Genomic DNA, 14,191 nt, shown 5'->3' with positions numbered 1-14,191 from the left:
TTCACACTAGAGATCACATATTCTCATATGTGATCTCTAGTGTGAAATAAAGAACTTTATTAAAAACTAGAGATCACATATGAGAATTCTGAGAAAAATTAGTGGAGTGAACTGATGGCATCAATGGCAGAATCATTAAAAACAAAGATATTAGAAAGGAACTTGACACTGTTAGCAATCAAGAATGTGTAAGTAGAGCTAATCTAAGGTGGTATGGCCACTTAAATAGAATGGTTGAGAAAATATTAGCATAACAGGTGTTTGATGCCAAGATGGCAGGAAAGAGACCCAGAAAAAGACGAAGATCTAGGTGGAATGATTCAGTCAGAACTGCCTTAGAAGAACGAAATATTAAATATGACAATACTGGAGTGCTCACAAGCAACAGACTAATTTGGAGGAAAATTGTGGACAGGAGATTAACAATAATGTAAACTTAATCATGTAGTGCGATCACATAGTCTAATATTTAAGTTGTTATATAGCAGGAATTAATGAAGAAGATAGGTAGATGGGGTGCAAGCATCAGATGCACACATGTTGCTCAGCTAAGTCATAATTTTTGACTATATATTATCAATATTGTCATGTATATTTGGTGGTATGTTGTTTATTTTTGACTGTATAGTGAAGTCATGTTTAGTCAACTGTTATGAAGTGATATATTTTTCAGAATCATTTTTAGTTATGGCATCGATGCGTATTGAGAAAAATGGAGATCAAGACATCTACATTGACTGATATCTACGTGTGGGATTTAGTGCAATGTAGTGTGTGTGTGTTTAATATATTTGATGCTGAGAATGAATGTTTTGTAATGCGAGAGTGAGAATGGAAAAAATATTTTTTGGAAATGTTTCATAAACAAGTATAAGAAATGAGAGTTGCAAAAGAATGAAGTAATTGATAAGGATATATAAGGCAGGATTGTCAAAGTGTTGTGGAGAATGTAATGGAAGCAGTCAGTGGTAGTGCACAAAATATGAAAAGAAACTGCACACTTACGCAGACTCCTTCACAGGACAAAATGTGAGCTCAAGTGACTGGAGAAACAATTGGTGTGTGTGGTATGAAAGGAATGAAAATGAGAGAAAGAGTAAATGGGAAAAGCATTAAAGTGCGAGAAACTGAGAGAAAGTACAGATGGGGGATGCTATGATATGCGGAAGAATGGAGTGAACGAGTTGATTGTATTGGTTGACCCAAATGACTTGGAAGATATATGCAATGAGATGAAAGCATTGTTGTGGAAGCAAAAATGAGAGTAAGAAAGTAAGGATTGTGAATTTGCTGCCTCGGTATGATAGTACAGAACTGAGAAGAAGGTCCATGATTGCCAATGAGAAGATTGTGCAGGAGGAATGGTGTGCAGTTTATTGATGTGTGGAGTGAATTTGATGGACAACATTTAAATGGTTGTGGAGTTGGATGTTTGGAGAAAGTGTTGGTCAGTGAGAGTGTGGTAGTGCAAAAGTAGGGAAACTAGAGATATCAGGAATGATGAAATCAAGCATGTGTCTGGCCACCCCATGATAAATGAGGATGAGGATGAGTACAGTAATAATTATGCAGTGCCAAACAGGAATTCACAGGTCTCCAATTTGAATGGGTTGGTAATGACATTACACAAGGGTAACTATGGGTACAAAGGGATGTTGAAATGCATGTATGAATGAGAGAACTATCAGGAACAAGTGTGAGCCAGAACTTTTCTGGTCTGTAATTTATTTCATTAACTCCTCCTATCCTTATTCTCACTATATTTTTTTCACATCATCCTCATCTTATGAATCTCTTTCTTAGCAAGGTTGCACATCATTTCACCCCCACCTTATTTGCTATTGAAATTCTAGACATACATTCAGATACTGCATTATTTAAGCATCTTTCCAAAGTTTCCCATACACTGCTAATATCCATGGAAGTTGTGTAAGAATGTGATTTAGTAAGGGTGTGCAGACTAGATTTTTCAGTGTGGAGAGTGAGTGAGTGAGTGAGCGGAATGGATTACTGCAATTGGTTGTAAGTTCCCTGATGCTGAATGGATTCAAGGAGAGGTATGGTAGGATATGTGCCTCCCGTGATGAGTCTCTGGACTCCATGGAGATGCCGTAAAATAATAATAATAAGGGTAATTCCAGACTAATTGCCTAATACAGTACCAAGTATTAGGCAATGTCTGGAAGCACAAGTATGGGGTAATTAAAACTTTACTTTTTTGATAAAGACTGTACCTGGTTAAATAATCAAAGCCCATGTCACATTTTCCCTATACAAGTAAGAAAATAGTGCCTAACTCTTAGTATCTCAACAGGTCTAGGAAGTGACCCTAACATTAATGTATGGAAATATACACATCTAAAAAGGAACGTACTGTGCATTATTGGATACTAAGGCAATCTAATATGAAGGGAACAAAGAATTAAAAGAATATAATTTCTTACCAAGTAAGATTTAGAGGAACGAGGAGCCAGGGAGAAGAGCAAACAACCATAATATTCAACATGAAACTTGAAGGCAAACCTTGAATAGGGAAAATGCAAGGGTGTGTGTGTGTGTGTGTGTGTACACACACACATGCCAGTCTGGTTGGCTGGATGGTTAGTGTATCCGCTCTCCAGCCAAAAGGCTGCAAGTTCGAATCATGCGTGGGCATGGATGTTTGTGATTGTTCTCTCCCAATATGGACTGGGTCACCATGGGAGTAGTAGACCCAAAACCTCCTGCAATGGGAGAAGCCTTCATCCTGCAGTGGGTTAAAAAATAGGTGTTAATTTTTTTTTTTTAATATATATAAAGAAACCTAGTTCTTCCTGGAGATCAAACATCTAAGTTTTGGAAACTTTAGAGGGGGGAAAAAGGGAGGGATTAATAACATCTTTTTGCAAATAATATATGCGCTAGTAATTACTAACACCATGTTCCAACATTAAAACATGCATAAATTCATATAGAGTAAACACAACACAACTGTCTCATTATGTTACTGCTGATAGTGATGTGTTCTGATTGGTCAAAGATACAGAAATAAATGGAAAGTGAATACGACCTAGTATTGAGAAGGATAAAAACAAGTATCACAATGAGAAGGAAAATGAGCACTCAAGTTTTGAAAAAAATGAAAGATGAACATCTATTGGATGTGAACTGTTGACTTTGGATTATTTAAAAAAAAAAAAAAACACCACTGCTAGAAACTGTATGATAAAAATCTGGAAAAAAGAAAAAAAAAAAATCAATAAATTCTTGATATGTACATGTGGGGATGTCCAGAAGAAGAAATTGTTATCTTTAACTCCTGATATATTACTCACCAGAGGTGTTACCAAATACAGCGATAGTACTACATAAAACTACATTACTAGCTTCTTATTGACAATTATCTTCCAAATTAATCTGTTATTTGTCAGGTCTGCAGTATAGTCAGATTTTACATTTTGGTCTATCATGCTACTAACTGCATCAATCCACTTAGATTCTGGTCTTATTGTGGACATTTTTTACTTACATACTGGTATCAAACATCTCTTTTCTGTCAACATCCCCCTTACCATTCAGCTTAAATAACCATACATACTACCTTAGATTAGCTCTACTTGCTAATTTTTAAACACTAATAATGCCAAGTTCCTTTCTAATGTCTTCATTTTCGAATATAAATTCTGTTAAATGATGTTATCCATTCACCGCCATTTTTCATTTTTATCAGATTGATAAAAATGACCAGTGAGAGGGTTAAGACTAAGCCTGCGATCTTGCTATGACAGAGGCAAAATGAGGAAGAGGGCAATGATCACAAATGAATCTATGCCACAGGTTATGCTGAAGGAATGGTGTAGAGTTCGTAGACCTACAAAATGAATTTGAAGACAAAGACTTATGTAATGCTGATAGACTGAACTTAAATAGATTCTGAGTTAGGCTGCACTTAAATGGATTATGAGTTAGCTATCTAAAAAAAGCTTTATTCACTGAGTGTGTGGAAATGCAACATCAAGAAAAACTGAAGCTATTAAAGGTGGATGCAAGAGAGAGTGTCAGAATGAACAAGAATATACAGAATCTAGTCTATCAAGTGAGGAATTCAAATAGGCTAGTCAGTAACAGGTGTAAAGGTAATGTGGGGCCAAAGGGGATGCTACAGTTTATGAAATAATTAATGCTAGAGGCATCAGGAATAACAGGAGTTTCCGGCATTGGTTAGTGCCACCCGGCAGAAGTTACAGGCATTAGTGAGACTTGGCTGACAGCAGATGATATAGTTATTGGGTGTGTGTGTGGAGGGGGGGGGGGATAGTACTGTCTGACAGGACAGAGAAAATACGTTAAGAGATGGTCTATTGCTGCAGAATTACATAGATATAGAATATTAAATCAGGAAGACAGATGTGGATGGAAGTTTATTTGAAGCAGTTTGGTATGCGAGTGCCAAAATTTACAGCTGGCAGCTGCTATAAGCCAGGGAGGTGCAAGAGATAACGTGGAAATGCATAAAAAAATTAGCAAAATGATTGTGGGTTAAGTAATTATTATGGGTGACTCGAACTATGGGGACATAGACAAGAAGGAGAAAAGATTAAATATTTGGAAGAAAATTAAATTTATTCACCTACTAGGAGATAATAATCTGAAACAGCATGTGATGGAGGGATGCAGGATCTGCTAGATCTGATTAGAGGATCAAAAGATCTCTCCATAACTGAGATATTCACATTACATCTCATTAGGGAAGTTACCAAACATGGAATTTTCAGTTAAGAAGTGAATTAGAGGGCTGGTGATTATGACAAACTTAAGAGGCAGCTGGAAGTGCACTTGGTATCAAGGAGATCTGAAAGAAGCTATACCTAATGTAAAATTAAATGGATGGGTAGTATCATTAAGCAGTGAATTAACACACCAATATCATTAAACAGTGAACTGAATGTTAATGATATATTAAAACGTACATTTCAAAGCTTAAGCAAAAAGAAGAGATGGTATCGTAACAAAGAGGCCTCCTTAGACAGTAGGATGAGGATATTTCTTCGATAATAATTATTATAATCAGCATCATCATCAGAGACCTCCAAGGAGTCGAGGACTCATTGAGGGAGACCTACTCCATTAGAAATCTAGCTCTCACCTCTTCTTTACTGCACAGAAACTTTCGTGGATATCCTTTGTCCTTTCCCAACCTTCTATATAATGAAAAATTTCCTCAACCAATATCCTATATAACAACACTATTTCAAAAGTTTACAGACAACTTCTATCATATCTTTCTGCAGTTTGCACTCTCAATCTGTCCTCTTAATCTACATTTCATAATTCCAATATCTTTGTAGCTTGTTTGCAGCTTTTTTTTTTTTTTTAAATCCCCTTGGAACCCAGAACACTAACTGCACAGTACCAGGTGCAATTGTATAAAGGACTTTTTGTAAAGCAAAATGACTTCTTTATTCATACATATCAATATTCATTTCAACGTAGCAATTACCCTTAGTTGGTGGAAGTTTTTATACTTGGTTATACTATGAATTAAAGATACCAAGAAATTACATGCCTGGTTTAATCCTTTATCCAAGGGTAAGCAAACAAAGTTTGCCCCTGAAGTATTTTCAGAATTGGGGCAACTCGTATATAGAAGCTAATGACTTCACATCACTTGTTTTAGTATCCCAAATTCAAAGCACATATCCTTACAGACATGTATAATGCTGTGCATTATGGGAAGGGTCACTACCCAGACTGGTTTCGACCTTTACTGAGGTCTCATGAGTGAGAGCCAAACCCAGAGGTGATACTAAGGTTGAAGTAATGCAGAAGTCATATTTTCATATACAAGTAACCAAAAATAGTCACACCTTATTATTAAAATACTCTGGATTAGAGATAGTTGTTCAAAGGTTTCCACTTCGTTATACTATGAATTAAAGATACCAAGAAATTATATACTTGGTTTAATCCTTTATTCAACTGTAAGCAAACAAAGTTTGTACCTGAAGTATTTTCAGGACTAGGGTAACTCATATATAGAAGTTAATGACTTCTGTTAGATCCTGAATGGAGAGCTTTACAAGTAAATTCTTTATTCAGGATTTAACATGATAAATACTACTAATTAAGGAGATATCTGCACATCAGCTAATAATTATGAAGTATTATTTTATGTTATGTAATAATGTGTAGTCCATGTGTGCCATATAGTGAGAGTTATTCCTGGATAACTGAAATGAGAAGCAGAGAATTTTGTATCAAAATAGTAAGAATTGTGTAAGGGAATTGTTAAGTTATTTGTAATTCCCATTAAGCTGTCTAGTACATTACAAAATTCTGAGAAAAATTATAAGTAGTAATCCGGAATAATCGCGTATAATCTGTACGAGTCGAGCGTAGCGATGGAGGCTATACCTACACGGAAAATGACATCAGAACAGCTACCTGGAATAATGTAACCTAACAGATTAGGGAGAGTGTAGGATCATCCAAGGGGCATGAACAATGGGGTTCGTGGGTGAAAACCACATCGAATAGAGGGCGTCCGAAAAGGGCGAATAAAAGACGAAGCACGCCATTTTACAGAGGATTTTTTTTCCTTTTCGGTTCCTGGATTAGAGTTTTAGGAGGTTTGTCTGGGGATTCGTGAGAAGCGGTAGATCGACTACGGTGATGACGGACGGCGGGTTCTTTTCTTGAGAATGATTGAAGATTTCCAAGCAGAACTGATTGCGATATGACGGCCCATGCGGAATCGAGCCTTAGCAGAATGTCCCGTTGGAGAAAGTTTCCTGCGGAGCGGTAGACAGCACGCCACAGTCGAAAATGATTAAAAGAAAAGCATAGTGCATCGCCAGGCAAAAAGACGGCCAATGAATATACAGTAAGGTAATCCACATCGACATGAGATGGTGGCATGAAATCTGAAAGGATCCAGTAATGTAAAGATTTTCATTCTATGTTAAAAATTGCTTAGAAGAATAAGAAATTTGTGTATACTGTAAACTAAAGGACACTAGTAGAGAACTTTTAAGTGAGAATTTGATTGAATTAATTAAGACCCTGTGGAACAAACAAGAATTGTTGATAGGCAGTATTTTGATTGAGAATGGCTAGGCTTGCTTAATGAAATTTAGAATTAAGATAGTTATTGATAGAATATTAGTGAAAGTGTTCAATGCGTGTTCTGTGAATAACTTGTGAAAGGAATTATATCCTAGTAGTATTATGCTTACACCACTTAATCTCATCCTTTCGTAACTGAAGGATTTAGCATACTCAGATTCATCGTGATTTAGTATGAACCTTAGAGTGAATTTTGATCCATTGAGTATTTGAATTTTCTTAACTGTAAATGTTTTATGTTTTTCCAATAAACATGTTTTGTACCTAACTGAGTTTATGCCTGATTACGAATTCAAACCACCACTTATGAAATAGAACCTTTCAGCGGGAAGGAATTTAGATATAATTGCTTTAAGTGAGATTCGAGTCTTGACTGCTAACTGAATCTGCACAGTGCTAGCGTGAGATTAATTATTGCATGTATCCCTTTTGAATTTAGAAATATTTCCCTGAACAAGATTCTCCTCTGTTATAGGATGTTGGCTGGCACAGCATAATAAAAATTTTGCCAATATCCAAAGAGGAGATAAATCTGAATTCATATTTTAAGGGCATGACAGTAGATTAGAAAGAGGGCTATTTAGAGGTAGTCAAAGGTAAAATATAGACGTAAACAGGAACATAACGATAGAGCAGCTGGTAGGATTTTAAGTAAGTAAGGTTTTAATGAGAAAGGATATAATCAAGAAACAAAACTAATTAAGTAAGTATAAATCTATAAATAATATTTTAACAATGGTGCAGCCGGTAGGATTTTAAGTAAGTAAGGTTTTTTTAATGAGAAAGGATATAATCAGCAAAAACAACTAATTAAGTATAAATCTTATAAACAGAAACATTAACACTTCACAACCTTAGTATCAACCTCTGTGTCTGGCTCCCACTGACGAGACCTCAATAAAGGTCAAAAGTGGCCTGGGTAGTGACCCTTCCCATAATGCATAGCATTATACATGTCTGCAAGGATGTGTGCTTTGCATTATGGGATACTAAGGCAAGTGATGTGAAGTCATTAGCTCTCCTATATACGAGTTGCCCCAGTCCTGAAAATACTTCATGTGAAAACTTTGTTTGCTTACACTTGAATAAAGGATTAGACCAAGTATATAATTTCTTGGTATCTTTACTTCATATCGTGAGTTGTATTTGCAGTTTTTGCTACGTGACCTTTGAACGTCAACCTATACTGCCCCTTGCAAAATACAGTTTGTCTGTTAATCCACTCCTAGATGCAAATTCTTACCAACTTCTCAAAAATCTTTACATTATCCTTGTCAATGGGATTATCATATGTTCCTTTTGTTTCTATGAGATCTTTCCTGATCTCACAGAAAATTACATAACCATGTCACAGGTCTAGCCAGTAATGGACATTCCTCTAATACATGTGCTGATATCCTATCTGTCCATGTTATGAAACAGCTCTAGAACCCCCCCCCCCATCATCGCTACCTCATCATCCAATATAGTGGTAGTGTTATGTCATATACATCACAATGACAGATCCTAGTAAAGTAAGCACTTATTATTTTAATTGCAGCATAATGATAAAATTCTTTTTGGGTTGACTTTGGCTTGCACAGCCAACTTCTTTTCATATCCCAACTTAACTTTCCATACAATGCACATAACTTTTCTGGCTTAATTTATTTCATTAACGCCATTTATCCTTATTCTTACTATATTTTTTCCACATCATCCTCTTCTTATGGATCTCTTTCTTAATAAGGTTGCACATCCATTTCACTCACACCTGATTTGCTCTTGAAACTCTAGGGACACATTCAGATACTGCATGATTTAAGCATTACAAAGCTTCCTATACACTGCTGATATCTTTCCCATTTCAGTAAATGATACAATAGGACCGAACATTGTCTTCTTCTGAGTTTGCCATACTTATTAGCCCTATTCAGCATGTAACCTATACTAATTGGAACATCCATATACTTAGCTGCTTCTCAGGTCAGTTTGACATGATCATTGTCACCAACTGGTGGCAAACCACATTCTTGAACCAACACTCTTTGACCCCTAGTTGCTTTTTTCACATGCTGCTCAATAATTTCTTCATTTTTATCATGACTTTTTTCTGAAACTCAATCAATATTCAAATAAATTTTAAATCACCCATAATGATTACTTGCTTACTACACTAGGGTAATTTGATGATGCATTTCTGCATCTTCAGAAACTGAACTGCCAATTCTGTAGTTAAGTTACATCATATACTATGTCATAAACCACAAAAAAGAACATACTAGTAGCAGAGTTATGAAGGTAGCGTATGTTCTTATATTCCTATATCCTCTTTCAGTTGCTTTAATATCATTTTTGTTCTAGGTGTTAATCAGAACTTTCAGAACCCCCTCGTATTTCATCTAGTGAGCCTCCATTTCTCACCAGATAGCCTCAAACTCACTACTTGTTATTACTTTTTTTTTTCTATTCACGAGATTCTATTTATCTAACTAGATGCATCTGATATCATTAGTAATATCCTCGCCTTCTATCCTTAAAATATATTGGGTTGGCAAATAAGTGCGTTCAGTTTATGCGTTAGTACAAGTTTATGACACTTCGCCTGTCACTGTTGTTGCACAGTTGAAAGGCAACATTTCACATAACCTTTCAGTGAAATTTCGTTCGGCCTACTTCAGTTGCATGTGTAACATATTTTTAGAAATGGAAGGAACTAACATACATTATGACATATTTTGCTTTTTTATTTCAAAAAAGGCAAACGAGCTGCGGAGGCCCATAAAAATATATGCAGTGTATATGAGGATGGTGCCTTAACAGAACGCGTATACCAAAAGTGGGTTGCCAAATTCTGTTCTGGAGATTTCAATGTCAGTGATGCACCTCGCGCCAGTTGCCCGACTGAAGTTGATTCGAGTGTTGTGAAGGATATCGTCGACAAAAATCCATCACAAATAGTGCGGGAGATTGCTGTAGTACTGAACATATCCCATACAAGCATTAAAAACCATTTGCACAAGCTGGGATATGTTTCAAAACTCAATGTTTGCATGCTGCATGAATTGACTGGAGGCCAATATGACTGCTCGCATATCCATCTGTGATTCGCTGCGACGTCACCAAGAAAACGACCCATTTTTGAAGCAGATGTTACGGGAGATGAAAAATGGGTCATATACGATAATGTGGTTGTGGTATGTAAAAGATTGTGGGGGTACAAGGGCGAACTGCCACAAACAACCTCGAAAGTGGGATTGCACCCAGAGATCATGCTCTCTGTGTGTGGTGGGATTATAAAGGTGTTGTCCACTACGAGGTGTTACTGTTAGGCAGGCCGATTGATTCAACTGTCTATTGCTCATAGTTAATGTGACTGGCCCGTGCAATTAGCACATAATGTTTTGAATTGGCAAATCAGAAAGGAGTTGTCTTTCACCACGACAACGTCAGACCCCACACATCGTTAACGAGAGTAAATCGTTACATCTTGGCTGGGATGTTTTGCCGCATCCTCCATATTCACCGGACCTGGCACCTTCCGATTACCACTTATTCCAATCATTGCAGAATTCTCTGGACGGAAAAACCTCTGCTAATGAGAAGGCTGTCAAAAGACACCTGGATCAAGTTTTCGCCAGTAAACCTCAGGAGTTTTATGAATGCAGCATAATGAAGTTGGCAGACAGATGGCAAGAAGTCATTGATAAAGAGGGTCAATATATAACTGCCTAGTATGTATTATATATATATTAAATGTGTTTCATTCCACTCTGAAAAACCAAACGAAGTTATTTGCCAACCCAATACTATACCTTTTACATTCAATTTCAGATACTACTTGACACTGAGAACTAGGTTTCACTAATGCCAACATCTTAGATTAGAATATATTTAAGACAGGAGCAAACTCTAACCCTTTTTTTCTTAACACTAGTGTAGAAATAACAAGTGATCCCCTGACTTTTTCTTATATTTATATCTGTTATCTGCTTGACCCAACTGAGTTTCTTTCTTTTGTCACCAGATACATGTCTGAATCCAAAATGTACAAATCTACCCCATTCAGATTCATAACCATGCTCACTAATAGTTGTATCATTATCATGTTTCCATACCTTAGCTGAACTTACAAATTCTCGGCATTCCTCCCAAGATAATCTACTTTTCCTGACTGATCGCATTAGATCTTGCCCCAATAAATAATTTCTCCTGGTTCCTGACACCAAATCATTCAAATGCAAGTCATCGTCTTATACAAGCTGATGGTCATATAAGGCAGATGGCTCAGACTTCAATGGATTTGGGAATGACCTGTACTTATTGACCTCTCTGACCAATACTTATTTCAATCATCATCTAACTCACTTCACAGAACCAAAAAATCACACCCATTTATTCTATATAGCCTATACATTGTATCATTTTCTGTCATGGCTCTCCTTAACTCAGTGCTATTATATCTTGGTAAGAGCCTTCATAGCTCAGTCGGTATAGACGAAGTCCTTTGGTCGGAAAGACCTGGGTTCAATTCCCATCCATGATGTGAGGAACCTTTATCTGGTCTTTTTCGACTAAAGGCGAGTTAACCGGTCTCATACAGAGGTCGATGGTTTTTTCACTAGAAAACTTGGGTGTTTCGTCCCTCAGAACAGGCAAACTGACCTTGTGACCATACACAGATCTGCAGTCATAAAAAATACATACTTAATCCCTCATTAAGAGGGCTCAACCCATCCTAAGGAATGGGAGAAATCCCCATACGAAATAAATCACATCTTAGTAATAAACTAATGATTTTCACTCTCTCACTTTTTTCTCTCTTCTTCTGCCAACCTGGTTGGCTGAGTGGTTAGTGTATTGGCTCTCCACCCAAAAGGCTGCAGGTTCGAATCCTACCGTGGGTATAGATGTTTGTGATGGTCTGTGAAAATACTAGTAGTGGTGGTGGGCAGTAGATGGCGTTGGTTTAAATGATGCAGTTCACTGCAGTTGGTGGACTGAGTGGTAGAGACCGAGAGTTGCAGAGTGGATGCTCTCCTTTGATGTATCTTTGGACTCCTTGGAGGTGTCATGAAATAATAATTCTTCCAGCAATCCTTTCATATCCTCTCATACTATATTTATTACTTCTGAAATCATTTATGCCTATAAGCACTACCATCTGCTTTACTTTCTTTACTGTTTCTCATTGCATTTGTCATATCCTTTATTTTAGCTCCCAGGAAGCTTGAACAAGTGACTTCCTTGCTGAGCACAAATTTAATTAGGAATATTAAGGAGTATTAATATTAGGAATATCAAGCCATATTAGTTTGTTTGTTTTTTTTAAATCAAACTTATATTATTATTATTCAGCAAGTTACTAATAGTACTTTGCCTTTTATTGTTATTCTTATCCTGTCTGAGGTTTTGTAAACATTTCTCGACTTTCTCTAACTCAATTTTTCTTCATTTGTGTATTCAATATAAAAGGTTCTCATTCAATATTTCCTCTAAACTGTGCAAGTGTACGTACGCACACACCGGTCAAAAAAGGGAGGGTGCGCGTACACACACACACACAGTAACTGCATGCACAAAATTTTCCTTCCAGAATTTCTAATTTACAGTCAATTTTTGAACATAACATACTATAAAAACGATTTGTGATAAATCATACATATCACTTATTTAATTTCTCCAATGTCTCCACTCCAATATTAATCGGATCCATTCCAACTTAATATAATCTAATTAGTTACTTTTAGCCTGCACTGTGTGGGCAAACTGACTCTGATGTAAGCAAGTTGCAGAGACATTTGTTTAGAGTGTATATTGTCTAGACCAGGGGTAGGCAACCTTTTCAGACTCGCGGGCCACATTCAACTTTTATTTTTAATAATTGGGCCGCAAGCGTTTAAGAGAAAATAGTCATCATCATCATGTGTATCAAGGATTTAGGCCTAACATGGCCTGTTCTGGCCTAATGTCTGGACAATAAAACAAAAAGACAAAGAGAAAATAGTGAGTGAAAAAAATACTTCATTTTTATTATATCAATCTTAAAATCTCGCTAAAATCTTGATTGTCGTCAGATGAAGTTGCCTTTGTTATCACCCCCCCATGATGACTCACAAGGTTGACTCGTGCCAAGTTGCATGGGAATATCATGAAGTATAGGTATAAAATTATTTTTAATTTATTATTCATATTATAAAATGTATTATTTAAATAATTCAACATACGTGCCACATGCCATGTAAGTTGGCATGTGGCCACACCAAAGTTTGGGCTGCATGCGGCCAGCCCCTGATCTAGACAGTACAGTCACTTAAACTGGTGGAACTGAGATTGATTTTTGCAGCAGATTTCAGCATATCAATTAGATGTCAGAGAGAAAATGCAACCAACTACTACCTATTCACCTTATTTATTCTTGTGTACAGAAAGTTGTTATTTCACTTCAAATTCCATCCAAATGTATATTTTAGTATCTCTAACTTTGAGCAAAAAGAGCAAGAGAGTGGAAGAATGATGGTGATTTAAAACAGCTGTTGACAAGCATTTCAGAAATTCTTTGAAATTTGCATATAATTAATTATAACTACATACCTGGTCATCTGAACCGGATACTTGTTGACTTCTAAATGTTTTATGTGACCATGGCAAGTAAAAGGACTGAGTATCATTAGAAATGTGAACCTGATTCTCTGAATGAACTACAGGATTTGAACACTTCAAAGACGTGTACTCAGATACCTACAACGATATTGAGTATATACTGATAAATAATGAATATATGTTTAATATTATGTTACTTTAACAATAAAAATAACTGGACAATAACAGCTGAGAAAATAATAAATAATCATACAGTCAACTCTCAATACAGGGAAATGTTATTGATGCTATGAATATTTGTCACAAACTGTTCAGTTTGTTATAGTCAAATCTGCTACAGTGAGATTTGACTATGAAATTTGATTGACTTAATTTTAGACTTCAAAATGAAAAATAACATATGATTCACTTAGAAACAGCAAAACTAAACAGTGATATTCTCAGGTTCTTAAGTTCTGCACCTTTTTACAATATTAATTATATTATTCCATATTTAATTCCATTG

At 36.2% G+C, this 14,191-nt stretch overlaps 1 protein-coding gene across 1 annotated transcript in view; it reads right to left on the bottom strand.

The window, feature by feature from the left end:
- The window catches only part of LOC150098775 (uncharacterized), a 188,166-nt gene that overhangs the window by 106,517 nt on the left and 67,458 nt on the right, over positions 1-14,191 (bottom strand). Inside the window, exon 3 of the mRNA XM_090405749.1 lies at positions 13,678-13,824. Coding sequence (XP_090261875.1) covers positions 13,678-13,824 — 147 coding nt within the window. The remainder of the gene's footprint in view (positions 1-13,677; positions 13,825-14,191) is intronic.

The sequence above is a fragment of the Typopeltis vanoorti genome, chromosome 15, assembly GCF_054136105.1.
Source record: "Typopeltis vanoorti isolate ZY-2024b chromosome 15, IOZ_Tvanoo_1.0, whole genome shotgun sequence".
Classification (NCBI taxonomy): domain Eukaryota; kingdom Metazoa; phylum Arthropoda; class Arachnida; order Uropygi; family Thelyphonidae; genus Typopeltis; species Typopeltis vanoorti.
This window is presented reverse-complemented; position numbering and strand designations above follow the sequence as displayed.